Source organism: Pan paniscus, chromosome 15, assembly GCF_029289425.2.
Source record: "Pan paniscus chromosome 15, NHGRI_mPanPan1-v2.0_pri, whole genome shotgun sequence".
Taxonomy (NCBI): Eukaryota; Metazoa; Chordata; class Mammalia; order Primates; family Hominidae; genus Pan; species Pan paniscus.
The window spans coordinates 46,182,056-46,202,445 of NC_073264.2; the positions used below are offsets into that span (position 1 = coordinate 46,182,056).

Here is a 20,390-nt window from a genome sequence, read left to right on the forward strand (position 1 = left end):
TAAAACCATTTATGTTTTAGTTTTTAAAATGTTAAAATATATTTAAAAGACATTGGAAATGTTTACAGATATTACCTTGCTTGGCTTTGGTTTCTGGTGTGAGTGGAAAGAGAACGCAACCCCAACTGTAAACCAGAGCACCTAAATTAGTATAAACCCTGTTCCTAAAGCCCTAGTTGTTCTTTTTGTCTAGGATTTATCCTAATGCTTTTTGACCTTTAGCTCTTTTCTGGATTATTGACTCCTTTGCCAGTTGATCTATAGCTAATATTACTGCTTTCATTTTAAGCTCAGCACCAGTTTCCTCTAATTTATGAATAAGTTTCACCCAGCCATTATTTTCTTATATCTTATTTCCATTATCTTGTAGAAGCTCAGGACTTCATGCCATAGCTCTCATAGCCTTGTTAGGAGTCTCCCTACAGCAGTAGTGCTGGACTTAAAGTCCTGGCCACCCCACATCAATAGAAAATTATTTTTCAGCATAGCAGTTGGACTAACTTTTTCAGATTACTTCTGTAACCTCTAAGTCTTAAACCTTAACCTCACTTAACTGGTGAGTGATCTCAAACTGCTTTCTGGACAGCTCTGTGACCCTACTGTAGGATTTTGGAGAATCCCTTCCTCTTTTATTTTGGACAAAAACCTAGTAATAGAATTGATAGGGCATAGAATAGATGTATATTTAACTTTTTAAGTAACTGCTAAAACAGTTTTCCAAAATGATTGTGTAACTTTTACACTCCTACCAGCTATGTGTGAGAGTTATCCTTGTTTCACATTCTTGCTAACATTTGGTGGTGTCATTCTTAATTTTTTTTTCCTTTGATTTAATCCTGAACCAGAAGTAAATATTTAAAATTAAAATTAATTTCACTTTAGTGAATTGGAACTTCTAAGAAATATACGTAAATAGAGATTGCATAATCAAAGGAGAGGTAGTGTTCTAAATAGATCATAATGTTTTATTCCAGCAGTTCATAGAATTAAACTGAATTTTTGTGTTCCATTCTTAGAAGTTTGTTTCAGCCCCTTATTTTTTCCTATACATTTTTAGCAGCTTGTTTTGTACTTGGAACTTTTATCTTCCAACAGTTCCTTTGTTGTAATTACCTAGGTAGAATAATAGGTATATTAGCAAAATGAATTTTGAATGACAGCATGGTCTGGTGTTTACATAATGTTGTAAGACACAAAATATATTTTTAGCTTTTAGAGCTAAAGTCCTTTTATGATCTTCCATGAAGATGAAAATTTATGTTCTATAATCCTACAGTTGCAAGGTTGTGTAAATAATTTGAAACCTACTTAAGAAGAAAATTTCATTTTATATGATTTGGATACATGATGTCCTGTATTTTCTCACTGAGTTATTCTCTTCAGATACTGAATTCTGTTAGAAGGTAGTTCAGCACACCCTCATTTATGGACTGAAATGCCTTTAATGAATTTAAGATTTCCACATTTAAGATTAGTGGCTCTAGAACAATTATTCTTATCCAGCTTGCATACTGCCTTAAGATTCATGGCCAAAGAAAGCCACTACTACTACCTGATTTAAAGATTTTGTCCTTAGGTGGGTTGGGGAGGAAAAATTGTTGAAAACCACCCTCCTAGAGACTGAAATTTCTTCTTTCATCCAAGTCAACTACACTTAATATAAATGTAGATTCATAATAATCTGTTATAGAGAAATTGCTCTTTCAAAATATTTAACACTGATTTCTCACTATGTCCACTGACAAATATATTTCTCTCCATTTACTGAGAATTGTACTTCTTTGTAAAATCTATTCTTTTTAATATTCATTACTAACTTATTGACATTGTAACACTTACTGATTTAAAACAGTTCCCTTAAGCTCAGATTTAACATTCTTCAGTTGGCTTTCTTAATGAAAAAAGGCCTATAGGTCTTTATAATGTCAGGAAAGTACAGGAAAGAATAGTCTAAGCAGAAAGTGGCATTTACCAAACTTACTCATTGCTGATCTCTTACTTATAATATAGCCAAGTCTCTATTTTTGTGTTATCATATATAAGGATAGGTAGTAGTTAGATAATTAAGAATGATTTGACTTGTTATATTTATTTTTATTTTTTTGAGACAAGGTCTCACTGTGTCACTCAGGCTGGAGTGTAGTAGTTCAATCTCAGCTCCCTGCAACCCCTGCCTCCTGGGCTCAGGTGATCCTCCCACCTCGGCCTCTGTAGTAGCTGGGACTACAGGTGTGCACCGCCATGCCTGGTTAATTTTTTAGTTTTTTTGTAGAGATGGAGTTTTGCGATGGTGCCCAGGCTGGCCTTGAACTTCCTGGGCTCAAGTGATCCTCCTGTCTTGGCCTCCCAAAATGCTAGGATTACAGGCATGAGTCACCACACTTGGCCTTGATTTGGTTTTAGAATGGATTCTTGGATCATTTTTTTTTTTCCTTAGGGATTATACAGTATAAGTCAGAGTCATTTTCTGTGGCAATCCTGTCATGAGTAATTAAGAATCGGCCATATGTTAAAAAGGTTGGCAGTCCAAAAGGTGAACTAAGAATAGCAAAATATATATATGTGTGTGTGTGTGTGTGTGTGTGTGTGTGTATATATATATATATATATATATATATATATATACTGTTAGCCATAGTTTTTCAAGTGTCATACTTATTGCTCCCTTATTATCTAAAAGGTCTGTGAGTTAATAAGGAGAATAGACAATATGTGATGTGAGTATTGAACAGCACTAAATCTTAATGTTTATTGAAATTACTTTGTTTCATTGTAGGTCAGACATATTTCCAACATTTGGGTCAAAACCTTGTCCAACAAGACTTTCTTCTGCAAAGAAAAAAATTTCTCATATTGCTGAACAAAGCCCCAGTGCAGGTATTCTATGTCTGTTTATAAAAATAATTTATAAAATATGATTTTCAAATGATGTAAAAAATGATAGCAAGTGCATTTCAGATTTCATGTTGTTGTGCATACTGGTTAAGACTAATCATTTTTTTACTCCTTAAAAGGTCCTTTTGACAGGAATATGATACTGTTTTGGAAGAAAAAAATATTTATTTACCTGAATCATCAATCTCTTTTAAAGCTCAATTGGCATACCTATGGCTGGCTCCTACACCTAGATTTTTTATGTAGTTGGTGTGGAGTGTTATTTAGCTGGTGTTGGCTGTCAGAATTTTGAAAACTCCTCAGATGATTCTAATGTGCAGCATAGTTTGGGAACCACTGGACATCCCGAAAGACAATTTTCTTTAAAAACAATATTTAACTGTTAATAGTAGTTAAATTCATGTGTATCTTGTGTTAAGAATTTTTGTGAACTAACCTGTAAGTCTTTAGTTTTATAACATCACTTCTCAGAAAATAGATTTAGTAATTAGTAGTCAATTAGAAAAAGATTTGCACTATGATCTATTTAGGGTGAGAACTGCATGTGATTCTTCATTATGATTAGTAAAACTACGTTGAATTGTGAATAAACTGTAACAAATTGGTATATGATGTTTAGTTTCACATGATCTAATGTAAAAGTCCTAACAACTTTAAGCTGCTTTATATTATAATTACCTTCCTAAAAAACTATATATGTATTTGATTATTTGCTAAGATTTTAAATTTCTTGCTCTTAAATGTGTCTTAATCTCAACCCCTCTTTGTAATCCCCACTACCATGGCTTTAGTTCACACTTTTCCTCATTTATTACCTACTTAGCCGCCTAAATTTTCTCCCTGCTTCAATCTCACTTACTTTGAAACTGTTCCCCACAGTGCAAATCTGACTATACTGGCCAGCCTGAATTCATTCTGGACATGCTTTCATGATCTGGTCCCAGCCTACCTCTCCAGCCTCATTTTTCACTGCCCTCTTTGTATCTTGTACTTTCCCTGTTTGTATCCAGTTAAATCAGACCACCATCAGTACCATTTCCTATCTCTTTGCAAATGCACATACTGTTTTTTCTGGATGAAATCTAGAATCCATACCACACCCTATTTAGCTGTGAAAACAGCTCAGTTGCTTTCTCTGGGAAGCCTTCCTTAATTCACAAACAAGATTATTACCTCTTTTGTTATACCATTACATCTTGCACTGACACCTTTTATAATGATACTACAATTGCTTTACTTTTCTTTAACTCTCAGATTCTTGATCCCCAAAGATTATTTCCCACTGATTACCTATCAAGGCTTATCATAATCGGGAATGTGTGACTTAACCAGGTGTGTTTAGTATACTGCCTTGCATAAAACTAGTGTTAACAAAGAGATAGCTGCACTTCTAGGCATACAAAGACAGTATATAAGTGCTTTGGAGTCCAAAAGATGAGCTGACACCCCAGTTTGATGTTTAATAATAGTATTCATACATTACACAACTTACTTAACTGCTTTGGAACTTAGTTCCCTCATCTGACAACGTAAACCTTGAGAAGGGTAGTGAAAATCTAAGTTCATGATGTATATAAAGCAACTAGTGCATAGTAGGCACTCAATATGTATTTGTCCTCTAAGGGGTGAGAGTGACCCAAAGAAATACATCAACTTATCCTTAATCCTTTTTCAGGCTGATCATCCTAATCTATAATTTTTCAAGTATTTCTGTAAAATTCAAGAGACATCTGATTACTAGATTGTATCTACTTTGTAAAAATGGAACCCACTTTTGGAAGAGTATCTTTGGAAATGGAAAATAATAGATTTTAAAAACCTGGATTTGAGTTCCCTTGTGACCCTAGTCATGTGACCTTGGGAGTCATTTAAGTTTTAGCAGAGTGATCTCATAATAGTATAATACATACTTATATATGCAATATTTAATGTTTTCCAAAGTTGCGTAATCTTTTTTTTTGAGACAAGAGTCTTGCTCTGTCGCTGAGGCTAGAGTGCAGTGGCGTAATCTCAGCTCACTGCAAGCTCCGCCTCCCAGGTTCATGCCATTTTCCTTCCTCAGCCTCCCAGGTAGCTGGGACTACAGGTGCCTGCCACCACGCCTGGCTAATTTTTTGTATTTTTAGTAGAGACAGGGTTTCACCATGTTAGCCAGGATGGTCGTGATCCACCCACCTCGGCCTCCCAACAAAGTTGCCTAATTTTAGGAATCACCCTTGAGTGCATGTAACATCTGTTAATTCTGGGGCCTCATCTCATGCCTCATGAATTCATCTTTCTGGTTAGAAATCTGTATTTTTAACAAGTAAATTAGGTATTTCTAGGATCAAGTTTTAGAAATACTACTATTATTGAATTCATTATATTAAATTTAACCTTTTCTCAAAATAAGTTGCTAATGTTTTGGATTTTATATATTTGGGTTTGCTTTGTTTTCAGTAAACAAGTGATTCCTACAAATTCATTGTGGCTTAATTGGTAAAACATAAAAATGATAATGCTCAGAATAAAGACTATTGGATGATAAACACAAAAATAACAATTATTTTAAAATTCCACCTATGTTCTGCCACTACCTATTAAAGCAAATTGTGCTAAATTTTCTGAATGATATTACAGTAAACTTCTTCTAGTGTATTAGATTAGTGTTGCCTATTAATAGAAAACATTTCCACCCAAAGCCAGTATGTTTATGAGTCTTATTTTATGAATTAACTATCAAGACAGAATTTATAAAGATAATCTGTGTTTTCTACAAATTCTCTATGATTTAATATTGGATATTCTTGAGACTTTTCTCTATGAACTTACTTAGTGCCCTTTATTCTACAGTCCTTTCTAGCTTGTTGCCCCAGCTACCTCCTCTTCCTACCTTCCTGTTTTTATTCAAATACAACATTATTTTTTAAAAGTCTATTTCACTGGGCACAGTGGCTCACACCTCTAATCCCAGCACTTTGGGAGGCTGAGGCAGGTGAATCACTTGAGCCCGAGAGTTTGGGACCAGCCTGAGCAACACAGCAAAACCTAATCTCTATCAAAAAAATTAAAAAATAGCGGAGAATGGTGGCGTGCGCCTGTAGTCCCAGCTATTCAGGAGGCTGAGGCAGGAGAATCAGGAGAGCCCAGGAGGTTGAGGCTGCAGAGAGCCAAGATAGCGCCAATGTATTCCAGCCTGGATGACAGAGCAAGAGCCTATCTCAAAAAATAAATAAATAAATAAATAAATAAATAAATAAATATATTTATACATATATACACACATCATTATTGCTTAATAGTTTACATTGGAAGTATATATAAAAATGGACAATGACTCAAATATATAATGCCTAGATTTTGCATTTAGTATATGTTTTATGGTTGTAATAGTTGCAGAGTATTCATAAAGAGTGATGAGTTTAAACATTCAAATGTAAATTAAAATTTTTGTTATTCATTAGAAGGAGACCTACATTAGGGTTTTGCTTTTTTTTTTTTTTTAAATTACGGATATAATAACATTTGGGTACTTAAAATGTGTTAGGCACTGTGCGGAGCCCTTTATATGTATTTTCTTCATTTAATCCTAACAACAGATGTAGAAGAGGTACTATTATCTCTATTTTACAAATAAGGTTAAGTGACTTGTCCAGGTCTTCTCAGCAGTTTGAGTGGCAGTGCTGTAATTTAAAGCCAGGAAGCATGATTCCAGATACTGAGCTCTTTATCCCTATGTAGTTTACTGCCTCATCAGTGAAGCCAGTACAGAAGGTTAAATTTCATGGTGAGTTAACTTTTAAGATTTAATATCTCTAAATCAGAATCTTCCCTAAGCATACCAATAAAGAAAAATTACTGAGCATTCTCAGTTTTCAGTTTTTTCATTTTTCATGGGAATAGGAGAAAAGAGAGAAATGGGGAAATAGCTATCTCTTAGGTCACAGTTTGTAAATTCTGGATTAAAAAAAATTTTTTTTTTTTAGTGTAAAGTTAAAGGTGTCAATTTAAAAAAATACTTGTCAGGCCAGGCACAGTGGCTGACACCTGTAATCCCAGGACTTTAGTAGGCTGAGGTAGGCAGATCACTTGAGCTCAGGGGTTTGAGACCAGCCTGAGCAACATGGCAAGACTGTATGTCTACAAAAAGTACAAAAATAAGCTGGAGGTGGTGGTGTGCACCTTTGGTCCCAGCTACTAGGGAGGCAGAAGTGGGAAGATTGCTTGAGCCTGAGAGGCAGAGGTTGCAGTGATCTGGGATCATGCCACTGCACTCCAGCCTGGGGAGACTCTGTCTTAAACGAAAAAAGAAGCCGGATGCAGTGGCTCACGCCTGTAATCCTGGCACTTTGGGAGGCCAAGGCGGGCGAATCACGAGGTCAGGAGTTCCAGACCAAGCTGACCAACATGGTGAAACACCATGCTCAATTACAGGAGTGAGCCACCACACCCGGCCCACACCCAGTGAATTTTTTAATTTTAATTTTTGATGGAGGTGGGGGCTTGCTTTGTTGCCCAGGCTGGCCTTGAACTCCTGGGCCCAAAGAATTCTCCTGCCTCGGCCTCCTGAAATGCTGGGATTACAGATGCGATTCACCATACCTGGCCTCATTGTAATTTTAAAGCCTATTTTATGAAATGTTGTAGTATAGCATATAATAAATGTTCTTACCTGCTAAGAACAAGGAAAGGGAAAAGTATTACATAATTTAAAATAGGATAAAACTTCAAAAAGTACTATAATGTTATAGTTCCTAATATTATGTTACTTATCTTTTTAAAAGGTTAGAAGTTGAGATAGGTTTAGAGGGGAGATATATACCTTATGTATATTATTGCTGGAATCATTCATATATTTTATAGGGTTTACAACATCCAGTGTAAGCATAATTGGTCAACATATGAACCATAGGTTTGGATGTGGTGATTTTGAAGACGATAGGTCACTTGATATTTCATCTAGCACGTTAGAAATACAAAATAAACAATACCCAAGACATTGTAAGCATACAAAAGGTTAGTAAATTTCATGACAAGTTAATTTTTAAGGTTGAATATCTTAATCAGAATCCTCCCTAAGCATACCGATAAAGAAAAATTAGTGAGAATTCTCAGTTTTGAGGTTTTTCGTCTTACTCTGCTGCTGATCTGTTGTTGCTCAAATAATTTTGCCAAATAGGAGAACTCAAGGCTTTGTATATGATTTTTGGGCTTCCCTGAGGAGCCACTGCAAGGAAGCAACTGCTCATGAGGTTAAACACTAGGGAATTTCTACTGACTTCTGCCCCCAGGAAATGCACCAGATACATGCACACAAAACACACACACACACACACACACACACACACACACACACACGTTTTTAGAAGACATTTTGCCACTAAAATGGAATGGAAGATCATGTGGATTAATAACTCCCGGATGCCCAGTTAGGTTGTAGCCCTGGAGTAAAGTTGGGGCAACAGGAATATAATTTTCCTGTGGTAGAACCTGAGAAAGCTTTGCTGTTATCATTAACCATTCTTGGCCAGGCGTGGTGGCTCACGCCTGTAATTCCAGCACTTTGGGAGGCTGAGGTGGGTGGATCACCTGAGGTCAGGAGTTCGAGACCAGCCTGCCCAACATGGCGAAACCCCCATCTCTACTAAAAATACAAAAACTTAGCTGGGCGTGGTGGCAGGCACCTGTAATCCCAGCTGCTCAGGAGGCTGAGGCAGGAGAACTGCTTGAACCCGGAAGGCGGAGGTTGCAGTGAGCCGAGATGGCGCCACTGCACTCCTGGGTGACAAGAGTGAAACTCTGTCTCAAACAAAAAAGGAAAAAAAGAACCATTGTTAAGAATGGTTTTTTTAAACTTAGTAGCAAGTAGTACCTCTGTGACTACTCTGTCCATTGCTTAAGAGATCCTATTACAGCTGCATTTTAAAAATTTCCCTTACAATAAAAAAAAGTGGTTTTGAAGGGTATAAATATTTAAATAAATGTTAGGTTGGTGCAAAAGTAATTGTGGCTTTTGCCATTTTTAACTGCATACTCCTTTTGCACCAACCTAATAATTAGAAGATGCACCTATAATCTAAAATATGTAAGTAAATAAAAAGCTGTTATTTTTATGTGCTTAGCAGCTGTGGTCATTATAAGGTCAACTTCTGTACTATGTTATTTCTGATTTTTTTTTTTCTTTTTTGAAACAGTCTCATCTGTTGCTCAGGCTAGAGAGCAGTGGCTCAGTCTTGGCTCACTGCAACCTCCACCTCATGGGTTCAAGTGATTCTCGTGCCTCAGCCACCCTAGCAACTGGGATTACAGGTGCATGCCACCACGCCTGGCTAATTTATTTTGTATTTTTCAGTAGAGACAGGGTTTCACCATGTTGGCTAGACTAGTCTCGAACTCCTGGCCTCAAGTGATCTACCTGCCTTGGCCTCCCAAAGTGCTGGGACTACAGGTGTGAGCCACCACACCTAGCCTGCCATTTCTGATTATCTTAAATTATGTATGAGCACACAATCAGGCATTTTAGGACATGAATATTTTTTGTGGACATAACTCAAATTGAGTAAGATGGAACTTGATTAGAAACTTTTTTTGGTAAATTTCTTAAAATTTAGTCTATAATATAGTTTAGTACTGTTCTGTTTGGCAGCAATAAGTTGTTATTGTTTTACAAAAGAGAATATGATTTTTCCACATTTATTTACATGTTTTATTTCCCATGTAAAGAAAATCAAGGACAAAAAATGCTTTTCTTCTTAAAAGTAACTCATACCCTCATATAATTTTTTATTTCTTTTAATTGCTTTGAAATAACTGTTGAATATGTTCATTCACTGCTAGTGGCTTCCTTTTTTAGATGGCAGAATCATAAACATATTTACATCTTTTAGCCAGAAGTTAATTCTACTCCATAAAATTACATCACATTCGCACATCCAACTCTGAACCAGGTATTTACTAAATCTGTCTTGGCAACAAGAACAAACACGTTGAAAACCAAATTTAGCTTTCTTCCTATACCCATTTCTCTTCCTTTGATGTCCATTTTTATTGGTAGCGTTACCATTTTCCCAGTTATGGAGGCTTAAAGCTTTACAGTCATTTTTGTCTCTTTACCTTCCAAGTTTAGGAGGTGGCTTATCCTATCATTTACTCTCAGTCTAACTTAATGTATCTGCTGCCATAGTTGTAATTTGGGCCCTCTTTACCACTTCCCTGGGTAATTACAAATCTTTCTGGTAAGGCTTCCCTCTTATTTTCATTCCTCTTAAATCCAGGCTGCATAGTCTTCCAGAATTGTCTTTCTAAAATACAGTCATTATCTCTTCCATACTCAGAACCTTGACTGACACATAAAACTAACACCTGGAAAAAAAAAACAAAAACCTTGAGTGGTTCTCTGTTTTCTTTTTTCTTTTTTTCTTTTTTTTGCAGTTGCAAGATTTAATAGAGTGAAAATAGAGCTCCCATACAAAGGGAGGGGACCCAAGGAGGGTAGCCATTGCCAGCTCGAATGCCTGGGTTTATATCCCAATCAATGTCCCCTCCTGCTGTGCTCTCAGGTGATAGATGATTGGCTATTTCTTTACCTCCTGTTTTTGCCTAATTAGCATTTTAGTGAGCTCTCTTTACTACCTGATTGGTCGGGTGTGAGCTAAGTTGCAAGCCCCGTGTTTAAAGGTGGATGCAGTCACCTTCCCAGCTAGGCTTAGGGACTCGCTGTCGGCCTAGGAAATCCAGCTAGTCCTTTCTCTCAGTCTGCCCTCTCAACAGGAAAACTCAAGTGCTGTTGGGGTGGTTGGCTGATGACTGCTCTAACTGCTTCCTGCTGAATTGGGGCATAGTAGGGGTCATGCAGTTGAGATTTCCTCGGGGGGGGTGACTTCAGTGTCATCAACATCAGAGCATGGGCTAGCAGGCTGGTCCAGGGGTCTGCGGTAGATCTTAGTCATGGACTGCATCTGGGGCTCCATTTGAAGAGCCATTTGTAGCTTTACCGCTTCGATTCTGGAAGAGACCAATTTAACAAGGAGGTTAAAGATACAGGGTCCAAAGAAGAGTGACAACATTATAGCTGCTAGAGGTCCTAAGAAGGGGAGAATCCAGGGCATCCACTGGCTGAGAAGGCCCCAGGGTCTGGTGCTTGGAAGCTCCTATGCTCTACGTTGTATTCCATCTCGAATTTCTTTAACTTTCTCAGTGATGATTCCAGATTGATTAACATAATAACAGCATTCTTCCCCTAAAAATAAACAGGTTCCCCCTCTTTCTGCAGTTAGCAAGTCTAAAGCTCTTCGATTTTGAAGGACTGCTGCTGCTGGGGAGTTAAGTTGATCTTGCAAGGTGACCAGGGAGTCGGCAACCTGTTCCATGTCACCATTTAGTTCTTGAGATAGTCTGTAGTAGAACTGAGTAGAGGTTGTGATACTGCCCATGCCAGTACCTAATCTGCCTAGCACTCCTGCTCGGATAACAAAAGGAAGAATGGGTACTCTTTTGTTGCGGGGCTTAGGTACGACATAATTGTATAAATCTTGTTCAGTGTAGATGGTCATAGGGTGCACTAAGAATGAGAGGAAGCACATAGATTCCGAAAAGCCATTCAAACAGTGATAGGCTGAGGTACCACAGACAAAAAATATTCCTGAGGGTAGGCAGACTATTTGTGTGGGAGGAGTTACCCACCTGATGCACTGGGAGTTGGTTGTGTCTATAGTATTGCTAAATTTTACACGGGTGAGGTTTGAGGTATGGGTTATTTCCAGATTGGAAACAAGAGGTCCTACTAAAATGGAAGTGGTGTTTATTTCTGTGCTGAAGTTGTTCCATTGTTCAGGTACAGGGATTGAAATATGTGGCCTGTAGTGCAGGGGGAGGCACATTCAACAGTTAGTAGGGTTTTGGGCCAAGGCCTCATGGAGCCCAGTGAGGGTGGTATTAAATAGGCTTACCTGGTGAGTATGGGTATGGAGGGTTTCATGTAGTTTTGAGAGATCTAGTCCTTTGTAGGGGTTAGGGGTGCTCTGTACCCGGGTCAGTTGGGAGATTACTTCCTTTATGTGTTTTTCTCTTGCCTGATCTTGAACTCCACGCCCATCAGACATACTGGTATGGGTGAAGTAAGTCCAACAGACAGTGGCTCCAAGTCCTCCCGGACAACTAGGATTAAAAATTTTCCCTGTCCAATAATGAGTATTTGCATGCATGCAAAGAGTGGCAGAGTTACAGCAGTTGCGGGGCATATGGGTATGGGGCAGTGAAGGTGGGGTTTCCCTTAGATAAACTCCTATACGATGGGGCATCAATATTTCTGGGAAGCCGCATTCTCCATAGAAACTCTTGGTAACGGGAGCTACTGGTCATACAGTGGCATGGAGGGGGTGCAGTGAGAATGAAAGGGGGTAAGAGAACAGTAAAGAGAAAAATATGATAAGGGAGGGCCATGGGGATTTACAATTTTAGTTACTTTCCTCACGGTTGCTTGAAGAGCAGGCCCAGATCCTCTAGAGGTTCACAGGAATAGCTAGCATTGTCTCCTGGATTTCCGGGTTCTTTTGGCAGTAGCCAGGGTTTGACTCCAGTGTGATGTATCCTAGACTCCACTCCAGCCACTTTAACCGCGGTTGGGGTAGATAAAATGACCGGGTAGGGTCCTTCCCAGGATGTATCTAGGGATGGGGAATCAGAGGGAAGGGACTTGACTAATACCATGTCACCAGGGTGGAATAATTCCTTTCCCTCTTCTCAGGGACAGGCTTCTTGTCATGTTTTAAGAACTTGCTGATATTTGGCTAAGGAGGTGATATCTGCAACTAAGTTGGCCGTCTCTCGGTCAAGCACAAGGTCATTGGTTAGGAAGGGCCGTCCATACAGCATTTCGTATGGGCTAAGTCCTGCTTTTTGGGGAGAGTTTCGGATTCTTAGTAAGGCTATAGGCAACAGAGCAGGCCATGTGAGGTGGGTTTCCTGGGTTAGCTTTTTTAGATGTTGTTTGAGTGTTTCGTTCATTTTCTCGACCTTCCCCAAGGATTGTGGCCTCCAGGTGCAGTGTAAGTGATATTGTATACCTGACATCTGGGATGTCCCTGGGTTACTGTTGCCTTGAAAGCAGGGCCATTGTCACACTCTGTAAGCCTCGGGGAAGTCCGCATCTGGGAATTATTTCATGAACTAGTGCCTTTATTACCTCTTGGGACTTTTCTGTCCTGCAGAGGAAGGCCTCTGCCCAACCAGTGAAAGTATCTACCGAAACGAGTAGATACTGAAATCCCTGAGATTTGGGTATGTGGGTAAAATCTAGTTGCCAGTCTTCTCCTGGGTAATGGCCTGTTCTTTGTTCTCCTGAAGAAGCTTGGCGATAAGGCAGGGGATTATTTCTTTGGCACACTTCACAGGCCCTGACTATCTGCTTGATAGTTTTGAAAAGGCCTGGTCCAGTAAATAATGATTTGGCCATCTGATGGGTGCTATCAATGCCTAAGTGAAAGGTTTGGTGAAGGGTTTTAAGTAATTTCCATTGGTTAGCTGCAGGCAAAAGTATTTTTCCTTCTTCGGTGGCTAGCCATCCTGAGGGGAGGAAACTATGTCCTCATGAGGTTCCCCATTCATTTCTTCTTCTGAGTACTGTGGCTTGGTTTCCTGGAGGGGATTACCCCATACTCAGGGTCCTTCTGTAAGCATTTCTAATGGAGGGTCCTGTCTTGCAGCTCTTTTTGCTTCAATATCTGCTTGGTGATTCCCTTCTATTTCCCTTTCCTTTCCTTTCTGATGACCCCGGCAGTGTAAGACTGCCACTTCTTTAGGTTTCTGTACCACCAATAATAATCTCCTAATGGCTTCCTGATGTTTGATAGGTGTTCCCTCGGAAGTTAGGAATTCCCTTTCTCTCCATATTGCTGCGTGGGCATGGAGGACTAGGTAAGCATACTTAGAGTCTGTATATATATATTTACCCTTTTCCTTCTCCTAATTCTAGTGCCTGACTGAGGGCTATTAGTTCTGCCAGCTGAGCACTAGTTCCTGGAGTGAAGGGATTACTTTCAAGTATTCCATTATCACTGACCACTGCATACCCCACTTTTCGAAGTCCTTTTTCTACAAAGGAACTTCCATCAGTATACAAGTTGAGGCTGGGATCAGTCAAGGGAACCTCTAGAAGGTCCCCTCGAGCGGCATAGGTTTGAGCAATTACTTGTTGACAGTTATGTTCTATATTTTCTTCATTGTCTGGAAGAAATGTGGCTGGGTTGAGTTGCACAAGTGTGCAGTCGCAGCACTGGCCCTTCAAGTAATAGAGCCTGATATTTATATTGATATCTGATATTGATATTGATAACTGATATTGTTGTCTGACAGCCACAAGTCTCCTTTAGCAGTGAGAATGCTGTTCACATCATGAGATGTCCACACAGTAAGATCTCTTCCCTGTATTATTTTAATGCTTCAGATACTAAGACTGCTACTGCCACCACTACCCGTAAACAATGAGGCCAACCCTTTGCCACTACATCAATTTCCTTACTCAGGTATGCCAGGGGTTGCAAGCTCGTCCCTCAGACCTGTGTAAGGACCCCTAGAGCTATTCCCATTTTTTCTGTGACATATAAAGAAAAGTCTTGCCCCGTTGGCAAGCTTAACATGAGTGGTTCTCTGTTTTCTACAGAACAAAGTTCCTACTCCGTGGCATAAATTTTTTTTTTTTAAGACAGAGTCTCACTCTTGTCGCCCAGGCTGTAGTGCAGTGGTGCAATCTCAGCTGACTGCAACCTCTGCCTTTCAGGTTCAAGCGATTCTCCTGCCTCAGCCTCATGAGTAGCTGGGAATACAGGCATGCGCCACCATGCATGGCTAATTTTTGTATTTTTGGTAGAGAAGGGGTTTCACCATGTTGGCCAGGCTGGTCTTGAACTCCTGACCTCAGGTGATCTGCCCACCTCGGCCCCACAAAGTGCTGGGATTACAGGCGTGAGCCACCATGCCTGGCCCTATAGCATAACTTTTAAGACCCTTAATAATCTTGCATCAGCTTAATTTATTTTTATATTACCTCTTACTATTTTTCTCTTCATGCACTATGCTCTCGCACTTTTAATACTAGTTTCTTTAGTTTGTATGTGAAGGACCTAGGTGCCCTTTCCTAGTTGTAATGGTCCATATCATGTCTGCTGTCTCAGTTAATAACTTGAGAAAGTGGAGGGTGCTTGAAGTATTAGCAAACTAGATTCCATGATTTACTATTTACTCTTTCGATATTTGAATTAGATGGAAGTATTATAACAAAGAAAAAATATATAATGATATTTGTGTGTGAAGAAGCCTTTAAACATATTTTCTATATATTTTAGAATTGAGACTTAATGAACAATATTTCTTTCAACATTTCTTTAAGAAAAAAATATAGTGTAAAACATAAAAATATATTAAAAATGATTAATGACAGCTTCTCTTATAAATGAAGTTAAACTCATTGGAGATAACATGTCTTTTATATTTTTTGATGAGATTTGTCTAATCATTCATCTCTTGATAGTTTATGTATAGATTTTATGTTTATGTGGACTGTTGAGCAAATTATTCCATTTACTGTGATTTTTTTCTCTTTGTCACAGAACACATTTTTGGGCTAACCCGTGTTTCTGTTAGTTGATGTGTGTACTAATTTTGATTGCATACTAAAGAAGAAATACATGAAAAATGGTCACTTACATGGATTTCTTTCTTTAATCTTTGCCATTTTCACATAAAGCCAGGTTACTATTAGCATTAGCAGTTGACAAAACAATCTATCTGCTGCTTAATTTTTAAAAATCAATTATTTGATTGACTTTATCACTGTTTAACTGCTTTTCTTTCATAAAACCTAAAGCAATACGTATTTCTCTTTTCTTTTTTTGCCTTGATACATTCATCTAACATATATTTATGGAATACCTGGTATGTGCCAAACACTATATTAGGCTCCAGGAAAGAATAATCATCAAAACTAGACATAGATCCTATCCCCATGGAACTTACAGTCTAGTAGGATTGTAAATAAAGAATCAGAAACTAAGATAAAAGTTAACCTAGAAAAGCACAGATTGCTGTGACATTGACCTGATCTGTTTTCTGATGTCAGAGGATTTTCTTTTTGATGACCCTTTTGTTGCCTGATTATCATGCTGTGATAAGTCGCTTGTATGCCTCTCACACCTCACCCTGACATGTAAACTCCTTAAGGAAAGGAAGGGGCCAGGCATGGTGGCTCACGCCTGTAATACCAGCACTTTGGGAGGCCGAGGCAGGCGGATCGTGAGGTCAGGAGGTCGAGATCAGCCTGACCAAAATGGTGAAACCCCATCTCTACTAAAAATACAAAAATGAACTGAGCATGGTGGTGCGTACCTGTAATCCCAGCTACTCAGGAGGCTGAGGCAGGAGAATCGCTTGAACCCAGGAGGTGAGGTAGCAGTGAGCCAAGATCACACCACTGCATTCCAGCCTGGGCGACAGAGCGAGACTCCATCTCAAAAAAAAAAAAAAAAAAAAAAGGAAAGGAAGGTTTAAGTGCCTAGTCCATTCTAGTATTGCAGTTACAAACATTTATAATGACTTAATGAATGTGTGAATAAATTGTAAATTCTTTGTATGAAATAAATTTTCAGTTTTAAAAGACTATGTTACAATATCCTAAGATACTACATAATAAGCAAATATTTTTAAGTATTTGTTTTGTTTTTTGGGGGATTTACAGGGTCATCATCAAATCCACAGCAAATTTCCAGTTTTGACTTCACAACCACAAAAAAGGCTTTATCAGAAGACTCAGTAGTAGTTGTTGGAAAAGGTATTTCAAAGTTATTTCGCTTCTTAATTATATGTATTCATCATACAGAAGCAAAGCCTATCAATAAGGAATAGAAAAGAATGTGATTCAAGTGTTGAGTGGAACTTCTTTTTAAAAATGTATTACATTATCTTCATTAAAATAATTAGAAGTGAATACTTACCTTCACATTTGTATCTTCTAATGAAACTATAGTAAATTCATGTCATTAATTTTCAGAGAGATGTATTATGTGACAGCTGCAGTTTAGGTACTTCTAAGACTATTTTAGGATAGCTTACTTAGTTTTAGCATAGTTTAAATTCAAGTAGCCCTTATTTATCAGCGTAATAATCAATGTAAATTAATATAATTATCTCCCATAGAAGATCTAGACAAGTGAAAATTAAACTCCTGTTATATATTTTAAGGGGGCTAAGGGACCTTGAACAAAATTATTGCAAGTATCCTTTAAAGCTATTTTCTATTTTAATTGAAAACTAGAATGTGGTAATATACATTGAGGGTATGCATCTTATTTTTGTTCAATATAATGAAATAGAATAAACGTTTTGAAAAATTTGTCCTAACTTCTTTGCTTGATAGTCTCATTAGGTTATTTTAAAACCCTCCTCAGATTGGCTACAGCTTACTCTTGTAAACTTATTTTCTGTTATTCCTTTATTTGCCCAGCCAAGCTCATTTATTCGCTCCACATAAATGCTTTAGAAACTTTCAACTCTGCATGTAAACATCCCCATCTCATAGATTTCCCCCTCTCCTTCTTTACCTTATACAGATCCTTCCTGTCTTCAAATCCCAGCTCAAATCCTTGCTCCTTGAAACCATCTTAAACACCCAGCTCTGCCAGGCGCAGTGGCTCACTCCTGTAATCCCATTCTTTGGGAGGCCCAGGCGGGCAGATCACTTGAACTCAAGAGTTCAAGACCAGCCTGGACAACATGGCAAAACCCCATCTCTACCAAAAAAAACAAACAAACAAACAAACAAAAAAAATTAGGCAGGCCTGGTGCTGTGCGTCTGTAGTCCTAGCTACGCAGGAGGCTGAGGTGGGAAAATTGCTTCAGCTTGGGAGGTGGAGGTTGCAATGAGCCGAGATTGTGCCATTGCACTCCAGCCTGGGTGACAGAGAGAGACTATCTCAAAACAAACAAACAAACAAACAAAAAACAGCTCACAGCAACCTTTTATTTATGTGTGCTTACCACTTATAATATGCAGCTCTCACTTATTATCATGAACTGCGTTCTGCCACCTCTTATATTAATGCCCTATTAGGGTATTTGTTTTTATATTTTATAATTATTTAGCATGTTTTTCTTACTAACTGTGTTGTTTGATTCTTGAAGGCAAGAGCCTTGCCTTAAACTTTGTTATCTAGAGTACCATCACATAATTAGTTAATGACTATTTGGTGGTTGGTTGATTTCAGGCGTATTTGGAAGTTTAAGTTCAGCACCAGCAACCTGCAGCCAATCAGTGATATCTTCTGTGGAAAATGGGGATACATTTTCAATTAAACAAAGTATTGAACCACCATCAGGGATTTATGGAAGATCAGTCCAGCAAAATATTTCATCATATCTTGATGTTGAGAATGAAAAAGATGTAAGGTTATTTGCTAATTATTAGAATAAATTTAAGCTTACAGTATGTCATTGTTTTGTGTATATCAGATGTGGGGTGGTGAAAGTATTTCAATTAAAATTTAAAAAATCTTAGTGCAGTTGAAATTTTGAGCCTTGGCAATGTGGCAAAGCCCTGTCTCTAGGAAAAATACAAAAATTAGCCAGGAAAAATACAAAAATTAGCCCGAGAAAGTAGAGAGCCTATTTTCTCTAGGAAAAACACAAAAATATAGCTACAGCCATGCGTGCCTATGGGCCCAGCTACTTGGGAGGCTGAGGTAGGAGGATCACTTGAGCTCGGACGGTCGGACTTGAGCTGCAGTAAACCGTGATTACGCCACTGTACTCCAGCCTGGGCAATACAGTGAAACTGTCTCAAAAAAAAAAAAAAAGGAATTTTGATTCTTAATCATTTAAATATAGATTATTCGTCCTTCCCACTTAATAAAGGCATTCTTATCCTGGGGATAAAGTATGTAATATACTTTGTATTCTCCATGTACTTTATATTTTACATGTACTATATATACATATATATGTATGGGTATATTCTGTTTTCTAGGACACACTTAAGTAGTGACAGACTAATATCCTCAGACACAAATTAGTTATCTGAGACGAAGATATTTTAAATATCAAAGTCCCTGAATATTTTCAGATTTTCAACTTTTTCATGCAGGCTAAAGTTTCTATTTCTAAATCTACTTATAACAAGATGAGACAAAAGAGAAAAGAAGAGAAAGAACTGTTTCACAATAAAGATTGTGAAAAGAAGGAAAAAAATTCCTGGGAACGAATGAGACATACAGGAACTGAGAAAATGGCATCTGAAAGTAAGTGTAATTTAAGTTTTGGTATTTTTTTTTTCTAGTAATTGTCTAAAGCTGGTGAAATGAGGTTTCACTGAGGGTAATATATGACTAAGAATGAAATATCTTATATAACACCGAAATTTGCAAGTTCTGCCTTTAATTAGCTTTGTGACCTGGAAGCAGCCCTCAGTTTTCTGCCCCTGTGAATATCTTGATTATCTCAAAGGTCCAGATTATCTCAAGGATCTCTTCTATACTCCTGGAAATATTCCTGTTTTACTGAGGAGTGGTATCCCATTTTATAGTAGATAACTGAGATGGTGATACTGGTTTATATTACATCATGATCCAAAAAGGCCATTGCATTTGTCATTTATTCAGTCTATCCTTGAGTACCTACTATGTTTTGTGCTTGGTCAAGAGTAGGCTCTATGTTTCCTGGTGTTGTTTTTTAAAATATTGAATACATGTTAGGTATAGTAGCAACTAGGAAAAATCAGAGGTTGAAATGAAAAATCATGTGAACTATAATAAACATTAAGTATTATTGCTTAATTACTGTTTTGTTAAATATTATTAAGAAATAAACTGAAATATAAACACTATTAAATTTATGTTGTATCTGAAGTCTAGATAGCAACAAAATACTCAAGAAGGTTACAAAAATACTCTAAATTTAATAGACAATATACTTCTTTTGAAGGTAAAAATAAAAAAGATTTAACCTAAATTAATGTCTGAGGTTTTTCCTAGCTTTTATTTCCATTATAATGCAACAAGTGGAGAAAACTGTATTTTCAAAGCTAATCACTGTTGAGAGTATGCCTGATGAGAGGTGTTAGCCTGTACAATTGTGGCTGAAGATGTCCCTAAAACCCATTAAATGTAGGTGTTTGTGAAATTTAAGCCTCTTAGCATTCTCAGATAATTCACTATTTGTTATTGTCATAAAATTCAGGGAGAGAAAAACCCACGAAACTTCCTACCTAACTTAGCCAGTGTGAAGAGTAGAAATAGAAGTACAAGATTACAAATAGTAATAAATCATAAATTTGGGGTATTAATTCTTGATGGATCAACTAATTTTGTGATTTTTGCCTACAATGTAGGCTTTAAAGATTAGGTTTCTGAGAAGTATAAGGAGAGTACTGCTTTGAAGTTACCCTTATATTATTTGAAAATAAGAATATGCTTACACAATTATTATCTTGATCAGCTCAAAGTGTAGTTGTTTAGCTCTGTTTATGGTTATGA

The 20,390-nt window shown here is 37.7% G+C and overlaps 1 protein-coding gene across 5 annotated transcripts in view; it reads left to right on the plus strand.

Moving 5' to 3' along the window:
- The window catches only part of TOGARAM1 (TOG array regulator of axonemal microtubules 1), a 112,283-nt gene that overhangs the window by 46,980 nt on the left and 44,913 nt on the right, over nucleotides 1–20,390 (plus strand). For 3 of the 5 annotated variants that reach the window (XM_008957131.4, XM_034937500.3, XM_008957133.4), the window contains 4 exons: nucleotides 2,777–2,877; nucleotides 16,604–16,696; nucleotides 18,129–18,304; nucleotides 19,004–19,157. In XM_008957131.4, the coding sequence (XP_008955379.3) occupies nucleotides 2,777–2,877; nucleotides 16,604–16,696; nucleotides 18,129–18,304; nucleotides 19,004–19,157 (524 nt within the window). The remainder of the gene's footprint in view (nucleotides 1–2,776; nucleotides 2,878–16,603; nucleotides 16,697–18,128; nucleotides 18,305–19,003; nucleotides 19,158–20,390) is intronic. The other 2 variants (XM_008957132.4, XM_063596065.1) reach the window with 1 other exon arrangement.